This window comes from Anas acuta, chromosome Z, assembly GCF_963932015.1.
Source record: "Anas acuta chromosome Z, bAnaAcu1.1, whole genome shotgun sequence".
In the NCBI taxonomy this organism is placed as follows: Eukaryota; Metazoa; Chordata; class Aves; order Anseriformes; family Anatidae; genus Anas; species Anas acuta.
The window spans coordinates 26,798,904-26,821,239 of record NC_089017.1 but is presented as its reverse complement, the minus strand read 5'-3'; the positions used below and the strand labels follow the sequence as shown (position 1 = coordinate 26,821,239).

Below are 22,336 nucleotides of genomic sequence, written 5' to 3'. Positions count from 1 at the left end.
GATGGGTATGTCTCAAAATGGGATTACATCACGCTGGCAGCCAGTCACTAGTAGGGTCCCCCAGGGCTACGTTTTAGGGGCAGTTCTTTTCAATGTTTTCGGAAATGATTTGGATGTAGGACTAGAAGGTGTTTTGAGCAAATTTGCTGAAGATGCTAAACTGGGAGGAATTGTTGGCTCTGTTCAGGGTGAAAAGGTCTTGCAGAGAAATCTGGACAGATTGGAGAGCTAGGCAATCACCAACCACATGAAGTTTAACAAGAGCAGGTGCTAGGTCCTGCACCTGGGATGGGGCAACCCTGGCTATACATACAGGCTGGGGGACCAGAAGCTGGGGAGCAGCCCCACAGAGATGGATCTGGGGGTTTTGTCTGATAGCAAGTTGAATATGAGCCAGTACTGTGTCCTGGCAGCCAGGAGGGCCAACCATATCCTGGGGTGGATCAAGCACGGTGTTGCTAGTCGGTCAAGGAAGGTGATTGTCCCACTCTACTCTGCACTGGTGCAGCCTCAACTCGAGTACTGTGTGCAGTTCTGGGCACCACAGCACAAAAAGGACATGAAACTGTTGGCGAGTGTCAAGACAAGGGCTACAAAGATGGTGATGGGCCAAGAGGGGAAGAGATATGAGGAGCAGCTGAGGTCACTTGGTCTGTTCAACCTGGAAAAGAGAAAGCTGTGGGGAGACCTCATCGCAGTCTACAGCTTCCTCATGAGGGGGAGCAGAGAGGCAAGCATCGATCTATTCTCTTTAGTGATCAGTGACAGGACCAGCAGGAATGGTGTCAAGCTGTGACAGGGAAGGTTCAGACTGGATATCAGGAAGAGGTTCTTTCACCAAAACAGTGGTCACACACTGGAAAAGGCTTCCCAGGGATGTAGCCACGGCATCAAGCCTGTAGGAGTTTAACAAGAGTTTAGACTATGCTCTTAGTCATATGATCTGAATTTTTGGGTAGACTTGCATGGGGGGACTTTTGTGGGGTCTGGAGTTGGACTCGATGATCCTTGTGGGTCCCTTCCAACTCAGGATATTCTATAAATCTATGGAGCATGTGATACTCAATTTCAAGTGACATATAAAACCTTTTGTCCTTCCAACTTAAATAAGCAAATAAATAAATGATTCATATCTTTTAAATCTAATTTAATTACCACTTTTGTGGTAATTAAACACAGATTGTTCAGTGTTTTACGGAAAACACTTTGAAGTTGATAAAATGTGTAAATGTTTTTCCAGTTCAGCACTGTACTAACCTTAGAGTAATATACAGATGCAATCTTGGCAAAAATAGACCACTAGTGTAGAACACTGTCTTTGAAATATTTTGGAAAAAAACATCTACTTTATCGAGTAGTTTATAATGGATGAATTATGCTTCTTCATGTTCTGTTTCCTCTGATAACAAATAAGGAACATTATAGCTGTGCTACCAAACCACATATATATATGTATGTACGTGTACAACTGCACTACAATCTTAAGTTTATACTGATGTTAACAAGTGATGATATACACTTAAACAAGAGTAAATACACCATGGGTTTTTTTTTGTTTGTTTGTTTTTCTCTTCACAAATTCAGTTTCATTTCTTTTGTTTATTATTATTTAGCATCAGTACAAAACCTGGACATCTTATATATCAAATTTATTGCATCTGTTTTTAACATCAACATAAAATGAAACCCATTCATTCCTGATCCAAACTGTGATGCTAGCTGAACAGAAGGAAGAGCTACACAACCTGCTTATGGCTCTAGGATAATAGAAAGTTAAATGTAGTCCCCAAACTCACATCCACACTGTGATACCACAAGAAAAATATAAAATGCATTGGTTTATTGCTCCATTCTTCAATGTCACGCAAGGATCACAGCATGAAGAGCACTAAAACAGCTAAGTATACTGATAAAAACTGTTGGGATATTACATTAAAACCTGAAATACCTATTTAGTGTGGCCATTTCAAAGCACATACAGCCTGGCAGTCAGTTGAGTCCAGGGAGCAAAGGTGAGAATTTAATTTTTGCTTTCTTTAACCACATTTATTTCAATAAACTAACATTTTTATTTTTGTTATTTTACAGTTTTGGTGCTGTTTGTCGAAAACAGCATTTTATTGAACAGTTCTTTCTGACAAGATAAAAAGCCATCCATCCAGCTTCACGTTTACTTTTTCATACAAAGTGATTTTTATACAAAGCCATTTGGCATTTTGAAAGATACTATTTCAAAAGGACTAGTGCTCCCTTAAGTGTAAGATTATTCAGGTGACCATTGTTCATGGTGTAACTGGCAGTGTCAAAAGAAGACAGTGATTTATCGAATAGGGAGAGAGCAAAGTTTATCTTCAATTTTGTCAGAAACAGACTTCATGTTGGCAGCCCTACCTTACAGCAGATGTAAAATAGCATGATATGAAATAAAGTGTCGAAATCCCTCTCCTCTGCAGAAACGTAGCTATGATCTGCAACAAACTTTGCTGGGATCACCATGGCTGGAATCATCATTTCTCCACAGCTGGACTGAGAAGTCTGGTTGCAGTAAATACGCGTGAAGTTCCAGATGGGAAGCACCAGCCTCGCAAAAACTGCACCCACCTGCCATTTCATGCAGGTGGTCGTCTGCCTGCTGACTTGTGAAGCATCCATCCTGATGGGCTCTTGCCACCACACTGGCTGACCAGCACTTTCACCAAGCACATCCTGACACCTCACTCCCCTTCTGCGCAGAAGGAACCATGGCACGGACGGTATGTGCTCTGGGCTTCTCAAGATGCCCACGTGTCAACAGTGAGTTTTTTTCCCAAAAGACTTCTCATCGAAATCCTGTTGTTTCCACCCGTGTTCTGTGTGCTGTTCGCTCTTTACAGGGGAGTGATGGGACAGGGCAAGGGAAGCAAGGACTTCTTTTCAGCTCCACGGCGCCTCCAAGCCGGGCAGGAAATATGATCCCTCCTCAGAGAGAAAACTCGGAGCCGCCGCGCGCACCCGTGGCCGCACGAGCAAACACAGCACTGCCACAACCCCCTCGACGCCTCTCCTTGATCCGGCAACCCCCAGCCTTCCCCCGGCCGGGCCTAAATCGGGACAAGAAGTCGAGAGCGCTCCACCCCAAGTTTGGTGGTGGGTATCACCACCAAGCCCCTCCGCCCGGCGCCGGCCCCGCTCACCCTCCGCTACGCCCTGGCGCCCCTGGGAGGGAGGCGCCCCCCGACCCGCTGCGGGGTGACGTCACCCCCCCCCCCCCCGCGTGTGCGTGTTCGGCGCGGGGGCGCGCGTGCCCCCAGCCCGCGGGCACGGGTGGGCGATGCCTGTATCCCCGCTCCGTCCCCGGGAGCTCGGCAGCAATCCCTTTCTAGCGCTCGGGGCCGTGCAGATCCTGTGATCCACACAGGCTAAGAGGATTAAAAACGAGCAGCAACAAACAAACAAACACAAAAATCCCCCCATTCCCCCCCCAAACACGCACAAAACACAGAGAGTCACCGTCTCCAGCAGCGTATTCGCCGCCCCGCTCGCCCCCTTGCTCCCCCGGAGGGGAGAGGAGCAGGCAGCGAGTGCTGGTGCCGGGCCGCTCGGGCAAGGTTTCCGGGGATTTCTGCCCGCCGCGCGCCCTCTCCCCTCGCTTTTGTTTGCGCCGCACTTTTTTTTTTTTTTTTTTTCTTTTTTTTTTTTTTTTTTTCCCCCCGGGGTGTGGGGGGCTGCAGAGTGGGGGGAGCCCTGGTGGGCGACCTCGCTGCTATTTGTAGCCAAAATCTGCTGAAAGAGAGACGAAGGAAGAAAGAAAGGAAGGGAAGAAAAAAAAAAAAAAAAAAAAGCGAAGGGGGAAGGAAGAAGAAGAGAGAGGGAGGAGGAGGAGGAGAAGAAGGAGGAGGAGGGGAAACAGAGCAGCGGCTCGGGAACAGAGAGCGCGCCCGGGAGCAGCAGCAGAAGCCACTGCCGCGGCAGGAAGGAGAAGAACACGAAGAAGAAGAAGGAAAGAAGAGCAGAGCGGAGGAGAGGGGGCGCTGGAAGGAGGAGGCAGGCGGGGACGCGGCTCTGCTGGATGCTGGATTTTCGGACTCTGGTTGACTCTCTCTCGCTCCCCGGCACCGGAGTGTGAGAGACACACACCCGCGCCCGCCAGCAGCGGCCGGGGGCCCCGCTCGTAGCTGCTGCTGCCGCTGCTGCGGCTGCTGCGGGGCTTGGATTAAATTGGCCGCCTCGAAGCCGAGAGTGAGCAGCGGGAGGAGGTGGCGGCGGCGGCGGAGAGCGGGCAGGCGGCGGCAGTGGCTGCTGCTGGGACCGGGGAAGCCAGCATGACCAGGTAACTGCCCCGCCGCCGACCCATTTTCCCCCGCCGCCGCTCCGTCTTTACCGCCTCTTTCGGCCCGCTCGTGAGCGCGCATAGAATTTGTGTGTGCTGTGTGAGTGTGTGAGCGTGTGAGCGCGCGTGCGTGACCGCGCGCGTGTGTGCAGCCCGGTACCGGAGTGCCTCGCACACAAGTCTCCCCCCGACCGCCCCGGGGCTCCCACCCGGCGGTTGCCAGCCCTCTCCTCCCCTCTTCTGCCCAGCGGGTCTCAGCCCGGCAGCGCGGCCTGCTCGGGCAGCGGGGGGAGAGTTGCGGTGAGCGGGCGGGGGCCGGCTGCGTGCGGGCGAGCGATGGATCGGAGCCTACGTTTGCAGGGATCCGCTTGCGGGGGGCGGTTGGCAGCGGGGAGGGGGCCGTTGGTGTGGCCGGGGGGGGCAGCGCGGCTGGGGTCTGTTGCTGGAGCGGGGTGTGTGGGGCGAGCGGCCCTTAGGGACCACCGGACCGAGGAGGGCTCTCTCCCCATCCTCTTCCTCCCCATCCTCCTTCTCTGCCTCGGCGGAGCGGGGAGGCAGGGGGATGCGAAGCTTTTCACAGGTTGGGCTTTTAGTTTCTTTGTTTACTCTCCCACAACCAGTTAAAAGAGAGCACATCGGGTTGAAACTCAGTTTTCTGAGCGCTTGATGAAGGGGCTCGCGGATTTGTTGAGCAAACTTACCAGCTCCCTCTGTGAGGGCTTCTGCTGCGAGCAAGCACTTCTCACTCCTTTCACCAGGCTCTCCCTGACAGGCGAATAAAAACAGTAGTTTTCTTTCACTGAAATACGTATTTTACGTATTTTCTACCTCCTCCCTCCCTCACAGAAGTATGTTATTTCCTTTTTAAGCTGTTTCCACTTTTCCTTGCATGTATGGCTTTTGAATGCCTGCTCCTCCTTGGTACTTCTTCAGTCTGCTGTCATGCGTATTTTATCCTCTTGCCGGGCCTTTGTATGGTTATAGCCTGGCAGAGGGATGACAATTTCTTTGCAGGGCTTATCATATTTGCATTCTCAGTCTTGACATACGTGAAGGGGTCAGTTTATTTACACGGACCAGTTACGTTTTTTTATTTACATGCTCCTTCACTCGTAGCCTGAGACCGTGCTGTATTTGAAACAAGTCTGTAGATACTGCTTTGCTTTGGAGTTTCCTGTTTGCAGGGATGGGTGTTTTTCGTGAAGATTAAATTTTCTTAAACTTATAATTAACATGGGAAGTTACGATTATCATCTTAGACTTTCAGAAATTGCTTCCAACATACCTTTTGATCAGGCACAAGCAACTTCTGTAATTGGGATGTTCATTGTAAATTTTGATACAGATGGCAGAATGCATGTGTAAGATGTTTTTTACATTCTTTGGTATCTCTTAGTGCTTTTTAATGCTATAATGGTTCGTACTTTCTAATCTTGGTATAAAATTGTATAGTAAGTGATATCATTTGCTGCCGGGTTGGAAGCACACAAAGCTCCTAAATTTCTTGTTACTGAACAGAGCAACTCTGAAGAAAAAAAAGATTCTTCTCTTTCCTGAATACAATCACATGTCATTGCATTTTCCTTTAGATGGCCATTTTTTGATAGGTACTTTAATTTCAGTTGCATGCGGTCTGTCTCTTTCTTTCTTTCTTTCTTTCTTTCTTTCTTTCTTTCTTTCTTTCTTTCTTTCTTTCTTTCTTTCTTCTCTTTCTTTATTGTATGAAATAAGCAGACTGGTCAGTTTATCTAGCGGTCAAATTTTACTCAGTCAAAATTGCTGAACACTCTAAATGTACTGGCATGGGATTTTCAAGGAACTGAGTGTTACGTCGAAAGGAAGAGGGATTTAATGAGAGACTTTTTACAGGAGTAGCTTTCCAATTTTAGTTTTGTCACTTATAATATGGCAGGGTATATTTAGATTTCTCTCAATGCAGAAATGATGTATAGCTTTTCTATATCCACTTTAAGCACTGAAAGCTTTACCTAAGTAGAAGACTTCTACTCGAAGAAGGCACTAAGAAATTCATTATGGTTTGTGTATGCTATAGCAAGCGATCAAGAATGGTGTGGAGGGGGAAAGAGTATCTCAGTATTCCTAGATTTCAGGAATAGGTCCTAGAATTTGCTTTTAGATTCATCAGTCATGCTACCTTTAAAATGAGTGCTAAACAATAATATTAATTAGGCATTCTGTTGTGACTGTTATGTAAGTCAATAGCAGCATTGTCAGCAAACTAAATAGGAGGTAGTAAGTCAGTGTTTAGTGCTCAAGATGGTTTGCAAAAAGCAGACTTGGGGGTTGTACAAAAGAATGAAATACCTGCTGTTTTAAATCTAGTCAGTGATTCAGCTTTCTTTTTTTTTTTTTTTTTCTTTTTTTTAGATTGCCCTTTCTTTCTACATTTGAATAAAGCAGATAAAATTTGAATAAAACTGCACAAGCCAAAGAGTAGGAATCCCTCTTCATCCTCTGCTGTGTGTGCTAAGCCACTAGGGGCCTGTATAAACTGCTCTCATATAGCAGATACCAGTACATGGCATATGCTAACACTTTCACCAGACATTTTTTCCACAGATACCTAGCATCAAAAGCAAAGTTGCTGGTTATTTGTGCCTTACTAACAAGTGCTGTTATTCAGGAGATGCATGCAATTTGTGTATTTTGGGGGGATTTTTGCCCTCCATCACCCACACCCCAGTCCTGTATGGTGTCCAACATAGTTCCTTCCTCCTTACCCTCCTAACTGTTATGGCAGCTGGGGAAGACTGTCAACTCGGAAGGTGCAAAATTTGGGCAAAGTTAGATTTGCATTTCATATTTTCTGTAAGCTGAGAAAATCAGATTTGTTGCCTTTGTGTTTCTATTAGATTAGTAATGGTAGTGTTCAATGCAACTGTAGGGTTAAAAGATAAACCAAACAGGATTACTTTGAGGCAGGAGTAGACACAGATTGATGGTGTATATAAACTAGCTTTATAAGCGTTATGCAAGTTTGCAAGTGTGGAGGCTCCAAGGCTTTGGCTGGAGGGTAGTCAGCATTTGTGGGACCTGAGCTGGAGATGCGCTATACATTTTTGAATGTCAGTCTCAGAAATTTAAAATCGACCAACCATAGCATTCTTGATAGACATTAAGCAATAAGGTCAAGTATACTTACACTGTTCCATTGTTGATTTTCAGTTTTTCAAACTGACAGGGCAGACAATTTGTAAAAGAGCACAGCTGAAACATTTGCATATTGGATTTCCTTCAAAATGAACTTCCGTTACTAAGCTCCTTGAAAATTATCATTTAAAAGGATTTTCTAGCTGAATCAGTATAAGGTCATACAATCAAAATGTAGTCTCCCTATGGTATGTTAATTTTTTAATAAGCTATCACTAAAGCAGCATAGTTTTATGTATCATGCGATGTTGGGACAGTTACAGCAAGAGGCTTTTTGTCTTACTGCTGACAACAGTTGTGCAAATACTGACTGAGTTTAATTTTATGAAATGTGTGTGTGCACTTATGTAAAATCATGCTGAAATGTAATGAAATACACTTCAAAGGTCTTCTGAACTGATAAACATCTGGTCAAGACTGTAAGTTTTACCAAGTGTCAGTAAACCAAGGCGGTGTCTCCGAAATGCAGAGGATTTTCATTTCATTTGCATTTTGGATATCAAGGGAACTAATACGGTATAGATCCACGAGTCATGATGTTTTACTTCATCGTAAGATCATAATAATTTTTTAACCTTTTATTTTTTAATAAATTGGGAAAAATATATAGATACCAGCTGTTCAAGTCAGATACATAATGCCATCAGTATCTTCATAGGAGCTTGCTTAGTTTGTAATTCTGTGTAATAAGAGTTGGCATGGAATGGTCAACGTACAATACTTTTATGAAAAATCTAAATTTTACGTACTCTGTGAGTTGTTTACTTTATTTGTTTAATCCTTGTTTTCTTTGCAAAAGGCCTTAAATGAAGCTAATTAATGAATATATGCTGGCAATTTGGCAGCCTAAAGCAAAAATCCATATTCAAAAATATTCCTATATTATCAGTGATTTAACAAATAGGAGCAAAGAAGAAGAGCTATTTCTCTTGGTGATCAACTACACCGAGAGCTCCAGTACAAGTGAAGAAATCTGATGATATAGAAAAGGATTGTACGAGAGTGCTTTGCCTGTAAATTCCATTCCAACGAGCTTCACTTCACTTGTTTAAGCCGCAGTGCATTGATAGAACCATATGTCTGCTATTGCACAATTTCAGCTTACATTCCATAAGCTCAGATGGCTTTTGGTTGGTGATTGATAATATGTGTTAAAACATTACATGTTTGTATCTTCCTTTAGGAAATGGATACCTGAAATGCAGAGAATGTAGATACAAAATACTAAACTTAGTTCGTTTGCAAATAATTTGGTTAAATTTAATAAATTACTATGTAAATTCTGAAAGCATTGCTACTTAAAAGGTGATTATTATTTATCTAGGTTCTCTAAATTTATTCATAGAAGTGACTATTCACACTGTTTATCAGCTTATTTTTAAATATATCGGTAGCTATACATAGTCTGTACTTTCCTAAGAGAAGATTTACAGCTTCAAATGTCTTGTGCTTACATGCCGTGAAGTCCTTCTCCATAAGCTTAGTTGCACAGTAGTCCCCCAATACCCCCCCAAAAAAAAACAACCAAACAAAAAAACAAAAAAAAAAGTGGTGATAGGGATTGATTTTGCAGTAGAGTTCCAAAATGTAAAAAAACAGCGTTTTGCAAAAATCAGCTCCTATGTTTATACCTGTGTATGTGATATCTTCCTTCCTGAAAAATTCCTTCTTGTCAGCCAAATGAAAGTAATGGAATTTTAGGCACTTTGATATATTATACCACAGGACATGCCATAACATAGTATTGTGCCTTGCGCTGTACTTCTTTACAGTTAAACACAATGATGTTATTTGAGTTTTCCAATAATCTTCTAATTAGAAGAATCACTGCATCGGTATATAAATTAATTTGTTGCTTGTACACAATCAAAATGGATGTCCTGGTTAGAGCCCGCCGAACTGCTCACATATTGTTGCAGTCAGATAATATGTACTTTTTCTCCAAGTGGTGTGTTAGATGTGGTAATGCAAGTGTGTTGCTCTTTTACAGTTCTAGTGTTCTGGAAATTTCATATCTGTAAGTAAGCAATGTGTAAAATCTGACTTTTTAGATGGCAGAATTGGCTGATGAATATTGTCAGTGCCATTCTAACTGAAACAAACGTAGGTCAGGTCCTAAACTGGTGAAAAGGTATATATACGTCTCTTGTAAATGTACTCAATCTCACTTCAATTTAATTGTCTCACATTGGCTCATGCACTGTTTTTACCCAGAAGCGTGGGTTTTTGTTACCTGTCTTAGCACACTGAGAGGAAGTGCAGAGACATTCTACCAACAATATCATAGGCTTTCTGATCTTTAGAAAAATAATTTTCTCAGTTTGAATTTAGTAATTACACTTGCTTTACAATGCTGACTGAATTAAGAAATTCTAAACTGCGTTCTTGAACTATCTGCGTTCCTGAACTATCTGAAGGCTGTGTTCTTTTATAAAGCTTCCCCCCCAAAAAGCTGAAATTCATGTATGCGGAATAAAGAAACTGCCATTTATGTGACTTTTTCTCTCCTCTCCTCTCCTCTCCTCTCCTCTCCTCTCCTCTCCTCTCCTCTCCTCTCCTCTCCTCTCCTCTCCTCTCCTCTCCTCTCCTCTCCTCTCCTCTCCTCTCCTCTCCTCTCCTCTCCTCTCCTCTCCTCTCCTCTCCTCTCCTCTCCTCTCCTCTCCTCTCCTCTCCTCTCCTCTCCTCTCCTCTCCTCTCCTCTCCTCTCCTCTCCTCTAACAAAACAAAACAAAACAAAACAAAACAAAATATAAATTTGATCTTACTAACATTCACAAAAGTATGTGGGTACTATACATAGATACTTCTATACTCTCTACCTTCCCTTTTTCTCCCTTATTCAACAAGAAGAATGGGTTAATGAGACAGGGTTAATGTTTATCGTGATTTCTAGCATAGGTACAGAGATATGATTATTTTATCTGTGTTCATGTGCGTAATTTAACTTCTGTGAAACACACATAATTTTCATATATATATATGAATATATATTATTCATATAGTATTCAACAGTAATATATATATATATATCACTGTTCATAAAGAAAGACATTTTCTTCCTATCTGGAATTTACTGTAAACAGGGGTGGGTGCGTGTTTTTTTTTTTTTTTTTTTTTTTAAAAAAAAAGGCAGTTTGTAAATGTAGAAGCAGAAATTTCCTTTCTAGGTTTTCTATGTTGTAAATATATCTGCATCATTTCTTTAGTTCCTATACCATACTATTTTTTATTTATTTATTTTTAACATGTGTAGTGTGTATGAATTCGGCTGTTTTTTATTAATAAGCAAACATATATTTTGTGTGCAAGAATTAAATTTTAAAAGTGTCTCTCGTCACTGCTTATTTTGTCTGCTTATGTGTAGATAAAAATCATTAGTTTAGTGTGAAGTACATGCAGTGAGAGGTTTCTAAAACGCTATTCTGAAAGTAGGACAGGAAGTTACATTTATTTATTTATTTATTTTTGTTTGGGATGACAGTGTGTCTTAGAAAGCTGCTTAACTGCTGCCCAGTGCAGCTGTCCTTCCCTGAAAGATTAGGTTTCAGGAGCAATGATGGATGTTGAATGCCTGTAGCCAGTTGTGGGGTTTGCTCTGAGGTCAGTGGTACTGATGGAGGATAGGAATTTACTGTCTTATATCTCTACACCAACATAACCAGTAGCATTTCTCAAGAAAAAAACAAAAAACAAAACAAACAAAAAAAAACCAGGCATATTCGCTGCTGCGCTAATATTGCAGTATAGTTCAGAAAGTGATTTGCATTAGTAAGAAAGAATCAGTGTATTTTTGAACAATAAGGATAGTTTTAGTCTTGAGAATGCTTTCTTGTTTGACAAAAACACACAAATAGCAATAAAAAGTAAACACAATGTGACTCTATTTAGAACTTCATGCATTCTGTTTTAATCTTTATTAAGAAATTTGGAATTTACACAGTTGATTTATTACTTCTATTGTTTCAGATATGCTTAGAGTTTTTAACAGCTTACCCAGCACGCATGCATCCTCCTTTTTCATCTAAAAATAGGGTGTGTGTTTTTGTGGAACAAAATACTAGTTGTTTCCAGCAAATGTAACCAAGGCAGAACTGATATTCATCGGTGATGAAAGCACAGGCATGGTATGTAGTGTTATTTTGTTTAGCTTGGATATCACAATATACATGTATATTGCTGATAAGGAGGATAGTTTGGATAGCTCTGACCTAGGCTTTTAGAAATGTTTGTTAAGACTTTATGTATTGCCTATCTTTCTCCAAACTACTGCTGGAGTTTGTACGTGAGTTATGGTGTTACAATTAACTTTTACAAAATTAATGTTGGTAAAGAAAGGTGTACAACAATACATGCTGTTTTATTGTTATGCTTGCAAGCCTTTTTTGAATTGTTTGTATTAATTTCTGTCTTAATGATATAGGTGGATTTTTCTGCAAGGCTTTAGAACAGCTGTCCTAATAGGCTCAAAGCCATCAGTGGCTGTTGAGAAAGATTTTCTTTGACGGTTGCATTGTGTGCATCAAACCCATTGTGCCTGTGTTTAAATGACAGCAGCTTTAATTCAGGTAATCTTGGCAGTGGTAAATTCAAATATAGAGAAGAAAGCTTAATAAAACATCTGTTGTATTGGTTTATACCATCTCATAAATTAGGAAAAAGAAGAATTTTGATGAGGAGGAATATATATCCAGCAAGAATCACTTTTGAACAGTTATGCATTGAGGAAATGGAATTTTGCCAAATGCCAATGCTTTCTACTTACGGGCAGCATGCCATCAACTTTATTTGGAAAACTGTCACTGCTTAAATAATAAATATTCACTATTTACCAATTTATTTTACTATAAATAACAGATGGGCTCTTTGATATATATTTTTTTCTTTCATTTTTAGCCAATTTTGCAAAGAATGAGAGTTTCTCAAATTAACATTACGTGCATCAATTATCTATTCTTGATTAACATAAGTTTCCAAATAGCAAAATTGTTTTGCTCACCTTACTTTTGGAGATTTGGGTATTTTTGGATGTTGTTTTTGTTTAATGTGAGGAGTGTTGAGTTTTTCTTTTACAACTGGCATGTGAATGAAAATAAAAAAGCATTAAGCTAAATAAACATTTGTTTTAGCTGGCATTTGTGATACTCTAATGCAATTTTTTGTTAAAGAGAACTGCCTATTTTAGTTGTTGCTGAGTCAAATCTGCAGAATTTACACCTGTTTCCCATTTAACATTTTCAAAAGCTGCCTTAAGTGGTCACAGCATATCGACTAAATAAAAATGTTAATTTAAATACATTACAGACAGCAGGTAATGAAGAGTACATTGTACCTTGTAATGCTAACAGGTGATAGTGAGTGCCTGCAGGATTCCTACCTGTGTAAGAATCCTAACATTCTGTGGATTTCATTTTGCATGTTTACAGTGACTCATTTAAAAATGGGGTGTTCAAACTTTTGCAGTAGTACTTTAGGTACTTTGGAGATTTCTAGACAGTTTGGATCTAAAGGAGAAAATGTATATACATAAAAAGAAATGTTTATTCTCAATCTTGTTGGCGGCATTTGATGGAACAGGTACATGTCCTTCATTAATGTAATCCCTAAAAGGACATTTACTAGGACTTGTATCCCTGCTTGATTTATTCATAGGATTGCTTTATTAATCTAGTGCACAAGGGTAATCTTATTCCAAAGGTATTAGAACACATGAAAATAACTGCTGGGCTTTTTGGAGATGAGGATTTCTCTATCTTTGAGCAAGTCTAATGTATAATATCAGAATGCCTTTTTCCTTTCTAGGGGGAACTACATTACTTGTGAAAGATGCAATGGCCTTAAAACTGTGTTATTTCATCTTTGCTAATCTCCGCAGCAGTCTGAGGTGGAGGAGGGTAGGAGGAGGGATTAATAAAGAAATTAAAAGAGATTGTGAGTTATATGGAAAAGGAGGGTATGATGGGGTTTTCCCTTGTGAATTGAATGAGTTGCTGGAAGTGCTTTTACATTGACCAGTACTTTGCATTCTTTTAATAGATTAGTTCTTAAACAGTGTTGTTGATAGGTGTGCTGCCTTCTTATCTCTTTTGTTGTTATTTTTGTAAGAATGTGAGTAGATTGTCATTTTGATGTAAAATTTGTGCTTTCCTGGGTTAAATTCATAGTAGAGGTGCCATTCAGAAAATTAGGTGGAGATATTTTCAGCAGCTTGTATCAGTGGTTCCTGTTGCTCAGATAATGATGTTAATACCTATTTCATAGTATGAAAGAACACTTGAGGATGCTGAGGAGCTCTGGGGTATGAGGAAACATGAATTCACCCACTTGAAAAAGCAGAGTGCAATTTTGCAACCTCGTAAGTTTCCCACTAGAGCAAAATAACCCGTTTGATTACAGTGACTGGGGATGCCCTTCTCTTCCACTTCTTTCCCCAAGTTTTTCTCTATCGTGTCTTTTTCACTGATGGGAGCATTTCAGCTGGTGATCCTTCCTCCATGTGAAAAATGACAGTTAGTAAATCAAGGAGAAGTACTTGGTGACTTGCTCTTTGTGTGCTCCTGAAGAAATACTGATACCTACTTCATTTCAACTCTTCCATACTGTAAATTACTTCTGAATGAGTCCTTTGGTATCTTTCAAAGGTAACTCTATTGCGGATTTGTTTCTCATTGTTAGATCACAGCTAACATTGTGAACTCCCAAAAACTAGGTTGTCCTTATTTTAGAATTTCACTTAAATTAGCAATATTAGAGCTCTATACGTTCTAGACATCCCCCTCTTCCTAGCTAAGGAAGCTATCTTCCTTAGGATCTCAGAGGTTTCACTTACGTTCTTTTTGTATCTTCTATGCTTGTCCTTTTTGCATTGACTTCCATCTTGTTTAACAAAGTACAGATAATTATAAATTAATCTCTCAACGTAGACTTTTGTAGCTATTAACATGCATCAGACACCATATATATACTTGTACACCTCCTTCATTGAGGTATTTGAAAACTCTGGTGTCTCTAATATTTTTAAAAGTTTTCTTTTATGTGTATTCTTTTATGTCTGAGATAAGATACGGTATCGCCCTTCGGTTCTCTGTCAAATCTGTGCTTTCTCAACCACTTCCTATTTTTCACATGAGAAGGCTCTCTGCAGTAAAAGAGGGAACACAACAGGAGAAATAAACCTGCTTGATGTAACGGTTTCTCTTGGCTTCCTATGTCTGGAAGACTCCAGTGTGACAACAAATAAATACCTCTCTCCAGTGCCATTTTTGTGTTTAAGTCTCTAGATGCAGAGATGGCAGATTTAAATTTAGCTCTGCTTGCTGGTTCTCTTCTGTCCAGGTAATGCTTTCCAACTCTTCATACTATTCAGATGAATTCAATTTCTTAACATCTACTTCGGTCCGAGAGAGTGTTACTGAGACACATACTGATCATTTATTCTCATAGACATCCGACCATATAAAAGAGCTCCAAGTTCATGTTCCTGTTAGAAGCATCTGGAGTTTAACATCCCAAGCTTTCAAGCTTCCTCTTAAATGTCAAATACTCCAAGCAAAACCAATGCTGGGTAATTTTGAGGGGGAGAATTCTGTGTTATTTTTTTTTTTTTCAAACATTAGGTTTCATTAATAGACACTATTTGTTAGATATTGGTGCACTCCCTGTGTATTTCTTAGTATGCTGTACTACTTCTCTGTTTTTAACATGTTTGAGAATTTTAAGGCAGGTCTTCACTGTACTTCCTTCACCAGTGTAGTTATTATTCCACCTACTGAGTTTCTGAGGTTTTATTAGTGGTTAACAATGGCTGTTATTCTTTACTTTTGCGTATACACATACAGCAAGAAGCAGGATTCTTCCTAGCTTTTGTATTTGCGAGTTGTATCTTTGCTGGTGTAGGGTAGCTGCTTCAGCTGAAGCTACTGTTTTATTACTGGATTTTTTGATGTTGGTTGCAGTTTCACTTAATTAGTAATTTGGATATTGCCTTATGGCAGCATTCAGGGATGAACTAAAAGTTTTAACTGCTAGAGAAAAATTAGAGGAGTACCACAACCTTGATTGTACATTTTAATTGTGAATTTGGTTGCCCTTTGCTAATGGCTGAAGTTACCTACTGAAGTTGTGTAGCTTGTCTGAGTCTATGCAGAATCTGAAGCTTTTTCAGCATTAGTTTCTTGACTATTTGGACATTACTTTCAATGCACGAACATTTTCAGCGTCCTGTTCTTACAAAGATCAGTTTTCAGAAATGTTTCTCACAGAGACTTTGTGCTTAAGAACGTGTAGCAAATGTTAGCAGCTTTAGTAGCAAGTTTTGTGTGTATTCGGTTTCTAAATAGTGCAAATACTTAAAGGATTAAAATTTTGATTTTTCTGTTCTTAGTTTTCTCATAAACTGTTCCCTTTTTCTGCCTTCAAACTAGATGAAAGGAGTAACATTCAGATTTTACTGTCCTTGTAATCTTCCTCTGTTTTGATATTTTGCTGATGTTCTTTCTATTTTTATGAGATTAGGAGAAAGACAGGAGGTCCATCTCAAATAATTCTTCCTTACAGTGTTCCCTTGAAGATACTAGAATACTCCTTAGAAAACCTGAAGCTTTCCTTTGAAGTAACGTGAATACATCTTTTAGGTTCAGCAATTCCCTTTCAGATTTTGACTGTGAAAATAGTAAGACTATTTTCTGATGTTTCTTAACTGACAGTATAGGTAAAGCTTATCCTCAAAATACTGTGGCTTTCTTATAACTTCATCTGAACTATATCTTTTATGGATATTTTACTAAATTGTAAAGTGTGTTTACATTAAAATTTGTAGCTGTGTGAGGGCTTGGTATGTGACTGATAATGAAATAAGTAATAATTAATCTAGCATCAGTGGAGTGAGCTGATGTTTATTTGCTTCAATGACAATCTGGAACCGCTTCATGTTCTCAGATGAGTAAAATCTTAGATCTGAGGTGGAATATACAATATTTAATCAGGCAGTTTTCATAGATATCTGTATAACTATATCTTTTTAGCGTGTCTAGGCCTGGGACTGAAGGTGTATAAAATACATTTTGCATTACTATTTTTTACTTGAGCTACCAAAAGTGGTTTTAGATCTGCCTTTTTAAGATGACTCAAAGGTATGAAGAAATTGTACATTTATGCATCACAAATTCACTGTCCAGACAGAGATTACATAGATGTGCAGAATGATGAAAAATAGTCCAGTCAGCTGTACTTTGCAAAACTCCCATAACTATTTGCTTCTTTATACATGAGAGAATCCTTACGTGATTCACAGCTCTGATTTTATCCCTGTTTTGTGTCACTGCCTAAAACAGTATGAATAATACAGGAAAAAAAAATCTGTTTGTAAAACACTGATTTCCACTTTTCCCTGTTATCCTTCACGAAGTACCTGGAAATTTAACTTAAAAAAAAAAAAAAAAAAAGTTCTTCATAGACATATAGCTAAAAATAACTATAGGTGTTGAGAGTCATGTAATCACATCCCCTGAATAACTTTAAAAATAGGGAACATTCCTGTCTGCTGTTAATGTTAAGCACACCAAATCAGACAGGAAATTTAAATGGCTTTTAAAAGTATTTAGAAGATAATTTTCTGTTGTAGATTAATGAAGGACTATTTTTAAATGAGCTTCATTATGGAAGGACAGTCCTTGTGTATAAGGACTCTTCGGTAATAAGAACAGTTTGCTGTATGTAGCTCACTTTATTCATGCAAATACTCCCACAGTATCAAATGGATTTAATTGCACATCAGGTTTTCAGGAACTGGTTCTTCCTGCCATCCTATATGGGAAAAATGTATATGAAAACGTAAGCAAGGACAGAAAAGATAAAGCAAATTAATAATTGAATTGAAAATAAATAAATGAAAAATGATTAATTTAAGACTGAATTCAGCAGAGAAGTTAGGGTCGGAAATACCTGTTAACCACATAGGTAAGTTAACCACTATGTAACATCATTGAAATCTATACATCTGTCTGTGGGTTTAAAAATAAGCATGCACTTGGTTTAAAAACAAAGTATGCAATAAACTGTTCTTTGAATTTATATGTTGTGGAGGGGAATTAAAATAAAAAAAGAAATTCTCTGCTTTACTCAGTCTTTTTTACCTTTTTCTTCAGAATGTTCAATATTACTAGCACAGCTGACTCAAGAAATGGGAGTTTACAGCTTTGCTGCATTTATGGGAAGAATGGAAGTAATATGCTCTGTTTTCTATTTCATTTTTTTCCAGTTAACATTCTGAACAAGCAAAAACAAGCATCTCCAAACTGCTGAAATATGAAATAAATGCAGACTATATTTCCTTTTGCACACATTGTGGAACACTTGCATTTGGCTACAGAAAAAGTATTAATAAATAAGAGGTTAATAATAAGAAGGAATCTGGTCTATATGCATAATGATTTCAGTGCAAGAACATGCATTCTTATAATCTGACGTGATGGAGGAAAAGTGTTACAGGCACAACTGTGTCAAAAGTTTCTGGCTTTATCCAAACCACAATGCAGGGCTGAAATGCTGAGGCCAGTCAAGCCAAGAGGTTCATCTCACTGGTTGATGCTCACAAGATAATTTAGTGAATACCTGTTTTGTTATCCATCCAAATATTAGACCAGATATGTGTAAAGTTTCAGAGGTAGGATAAACACAACTTTTTTTTGAGTTTATTGTAATCACTTTTTGGCTGGTATTTCATTGTCACACTTACTCATTTTCAAAATTAATATAACAAAATACTGGACTAGACTGTTAAAGGTGAAATTCTTGTGAGGGAAAAATAAAAGTTCTTAAGAGAAGATAATCTTTTTACTCGCAGTGATTTCCCTCTTGCAGGAATTGCAGAACAGTATTATAATAGGTTATGTAGAGGATGAAGGGATCAGTAGAAGACAGTTCCTACTGAGTAACTGAGGAAGTAGCAATTAATCCTTTTCACTGGTCCTGTGATGTCTCTTATTGCTTTATAGTTTTTCATCTGTTCCAAAATCTCTATTTATGCCTTGTGGTTGTTCACAACTTTGATGAATTTGACATGGATAAATAATTTAGATAAAATATTTCAGCAACTTTTGTTTGCCCTTCAAAAAATCTCTTGGTAAGTACTGAAAAAAAGTGGTCAAAAGAATGTTTAGTGTATGTCAGTGGAATCAAAAGTGGATGGTAATTGACATTTCATTGTAAATTAAGAAATGTAAGTAATGCACTTTCTGTGGCTTTGAGTCTGTCATTGTTACGTATCAGTGTAACACTCTTTATTTAAAAAAAAAAAAAAAGCTTTAGGTCCTCAGTTCTTCAGCTTTAGTGTTATCATCTTTTAGAGTTTCTAGCTTTTTTCCTCAAAAAAGCTTTTATTCTTCTTATGATGCAGCACTTCTGTGATCTCTATTCTTTTCCTTTAAGGTGAATGCCTTTTCTATTTTATTATTAAGGTGGATGAGTCCTTCCTTCCGAAGGACTTAGGAAGTCTTATCTGTTCTTCAGAAAAGATGTAAAAGTATGAAGTTTTCTCTAGGTAATTGGAAGAGTCATTTTAAATTGGTACCATTGTAACAGCTAGTGTTGCTGAGGTGGGCTGATACATGTATAGCATAGGTTTGCTTTTTAGTTTTATTTATTTAATTTAATTGAGTGACACAAACCATACGAGGATAAAGTTTTCCAATTTCCTGTTTGTCTCTATTTCAGTGCAGACTTCCATCCCCTACATAGTTGTATGGAATTCAGCACATGGGAATTTACCTGTAAAAGAACAAGCATATTCTAAAACAAATTAAACAGATTACTTACTGCATAATTGGTAAAAACTAGTAATTGATAAGTCACAGAAAGGATTACTATATGAATTATACAAATCAAATAAAGGTAGATGCAGGAGAGTATTGCTTGGGATTGTAACACAAGATTTTGCTCCGTTTTTATTTTGAATAAAAGTTGTCTTAACAATAATGTAACTTATTTTATAAGGCAGAGAATCTGTTATGTACAGAGCCTTGATTATTCTATTTTTTACATATTAATTTTTTAAAGCAGTAGTTTTCATAGCTAGTACATGCTGGTATTTTCTACCACCAGTATAACTGAAGTAATTTTATTATGTGCAGTTGAAACACTTGGTCAGAAGATCATCCTACAACCCTGGAAGAAAGTACTAATTAGGAACCTCAATTCTAGATAGTATTTACTTTTGCTTAAAAATTAAAACTGAAACAGAAGTATAAATTAAAATCTCGAACAGAACAGAATCTGTTTTGTTGACATCAGTGGGAATTGGAATATGGTAGTATACAGTGCATTGCATTTAAACTAATATGGTCTTCTTATGGTGTTCTAATTTCACCATAAACTTCAAGAACAGCCTTCTGCTAAAATATACTTTTGTGGGATGCAAATATTTTTTGTTGATTTTTTTTGTTGTTGTTCTGTATACTTTATAGCCTCTAGATTGTACAGACTGTTATTCCTAAAAATATTTTACTGTCACCTACAATCAACTTTCTTTTCATCTTGTACTTCATTGCTTGTTTTACCAGTAATATTCACACTGTCAATTGCTAATTGTGTAAAGAACATGATAGTTTCAGCTGCCATTGGCCTTGTGTTTGACATCTTCTTTGTTGTTCTGCTTTTATGACTATGAAAATATGCTGTTCCCTGCAGTCAGATTTTGGCAGGGTCTAGAAGGATTTTTCTCAAAGCAGTTCTGTGTTCAGGTAAATTAAAGTCACTCTAAGAGCTTTGGGGATTACTGGATCAATGCACATCATTTTACATAACATTTTCATTGCTGGATACTGAAATATATTCAGGAGTTGTCTTACAAGGTGCCAGCAGGACTTTAAGTATGAGTATGTTTTGTTTTGCTTTGTTTTTAATTTTTATTCTCTAACTGCTGTTTGTATTCAGTGCACATTATAGCTCTCTGAAGACTGAAAATGCTTTTCATTATTGCCTTTTATCTGTCATGCTGTTTGAATGATTTTACTGGACACTAGTAAAGTAGGAAATTGATACAAGTAAATTACAACTTGTATCTATTCCTGGCTGTCAAAAAAGCACTAAAAGAAAAATAGAATATGGCTCCTGTAAAACACAGTTATTTAGAAAGCAATTTTTGCCAAATTAGTATATGTAAATTGTCTTTTCTTTGTAACTTTCTCTGTAGGATTGAAATGTTTACAATTGCAGTTGACTCATAAAAATAACGTAGAATGGAGCCACATAGATTCATATTTTTAAATTGATAAGTATTTTTCCCTGGGAAGTGAAAAGCATCATGATTACTATGAACAGATGGAAATCTTTTCTTTCTTTTTAGTCCTGAGGACTCATGCATGCGTACAAATATACACACAGACAAATGCACACACATAAATCATGAGAATTTCTTATTGCTTGGGAGGTATTGTATTAGATTTTGATGCTGTGTCTCAGCACCACATCCCAGGAAAAAAAAAAAGTTTTTTAAAATTATTTTTATTAATATTTTTATTTAATTTATGAAACATTGACATTACTTCAAGTGCTTTTCAAATATGTTCTCATTTAGATTCACCAGTTTAGACAGTCTACTTTTAGATCAAAAGTTAGATTGCTCCACTTTTCTGACCATTAGTTGATGTATGATGCATTTTTCTTCTCCCATACCTCCTTTCTTCACTGCTTTCCACACAGGTTTTAATACCAACACTGTAGTTGTTCAGTATTTTTCATTTTGATGCTTTCAGTGTATGTATTTTCTGTGATAGCTGTGGGCCCACACTGTAATGTACAGAGTTCTTTGCATCAGAATGAATGAACTTGGTCCTCGCTAGCATATGTCCATAAGTTTTGTCTAAATTTGATTTAGAAGTCTTTGCTGGAGGGACACAGAATTGCCTAATTCTTTAGAAGAGCCAACCTTTGTGAGAAACCGCCACTAATTGATAATGTTAGGTCTAGCCAGCACAAAATGTTTGTATGATCTTGTGTAAGAGAAGAGATAATAATGAAAGTGTTTTACTAGTGTTACTAACCCTTTCTGCACATGAACTGGCACTTTTACTATGCACAAGATAGATTTTCAGAAGATAATCTAGATTCAAAAAGTTTAAATAATTACATACAGAAATCTATTAAAACAAATTTCGAGCACTCCATGAGCACAGGGTAGGAATTCTGAGAATACTTTTCATGCAGGAAGAGGCAGTTAAGACCAAACCTCGACATTTCTTAATGTAAGAATTATATATATATAATATTATTATATCGTATTCTTCCATATAAATGATTTAGTTTAGGGGCATTTATCTTGGTAAACAGTTTTTAAAAAGTTTTTTAACATTTTTTTAAAGCTTTTTAGTTTATTAAGTGATCCAGTGTTGGAGCAGCAGTCGGTAGATTGTGGCTCTTAAGTCTCTTTTATTCAATTTGGACTGAACAGTTTTGGTGCTTAAATTACCTGTTGGAAGTTACAGGATTTAAAACTAGAATTCATAATGAAGCACTAAGAGTTTGAAACAGAAATGTTCCCCGACTAATGAGACACTTCAGATTTTTTTAATTTCTCAGTGAAGATTTCCCCTTCTCTGAATTACATCACTGGTGGTATAGACTTCTGCAGCTTTGTTTTACATTTATTGTTTCCCTTTCTTTCATTTTCTGACTTTTTGCATATGGAGTTGCATATACTTTTTTTTTTTTTTTTAAAGTGCTTAAATGTTTCCATCATAAAAAATCATTGTCACAGTAGAAAACAGATATGTCTGCGACACAGACACAGCTTTGTATTTATAAAAAAGTAAAATATTTATTTGCATTTTAGAGTGTAATTGTACAAAAATTTGAAACACACCT

The 22,336-nt window shown here is 38.2% G+C and overlaps 2 protein-coding genes across 15 annotated transcripts in view; one reads left to right on the top strand and one right to left on the bottom strand.

Moving 5' to 3' along the window:
* Nucleotides 1-2,045: 2,045 nt before the first annotated feature.
* Nucleotides 2,046-4,391, bottom strand: LOC137847641 (uncharacterized). The gene is made up of 2 exons (XM_068665912.1): nt 3,473-4,391; nt 2,046-3,080 (listed from the first exon to the last, which is right to left on the bottom strand). The coding sequence occupies exon 1, from the start codon at nt 4,389-4,391 to the stop codon at nt 3,486-3,488; it is 906 nt and encodes a 301-aa protein (XP_068522013.1). The 3' UTR covers nt 2,046-3,080; nt 3,473-3,485.
* Nucleotides 4,172-22,336, top strand: part of PTPRD (protein tyrosine phosphatase receptor type D) — a 398,659-nt gene continuing 380,494 nt past the window's right edge. For all 14 annotated transcript variants that reach the window (XM_068665911.1, XM_068665908.1, XM_068665910.1 and 11 more), the window contains exon 1: nt 4,172-4,309. The gene's annotated coding sequence lies outside the window, so the exon portion shown is untranslated. The remainder of the gene's footprint in view (nt 4,310-22,336) is intronic.

Coding starts and splice junctions, on each gene's coding strand:
- LOC137847641 (XM_068665912.1), bottom strand. CDS start 4,391: ATGCGCGCTCACGAGCGGGCCGAAAGAGGCGGTAAAGACGGAGCGGCG.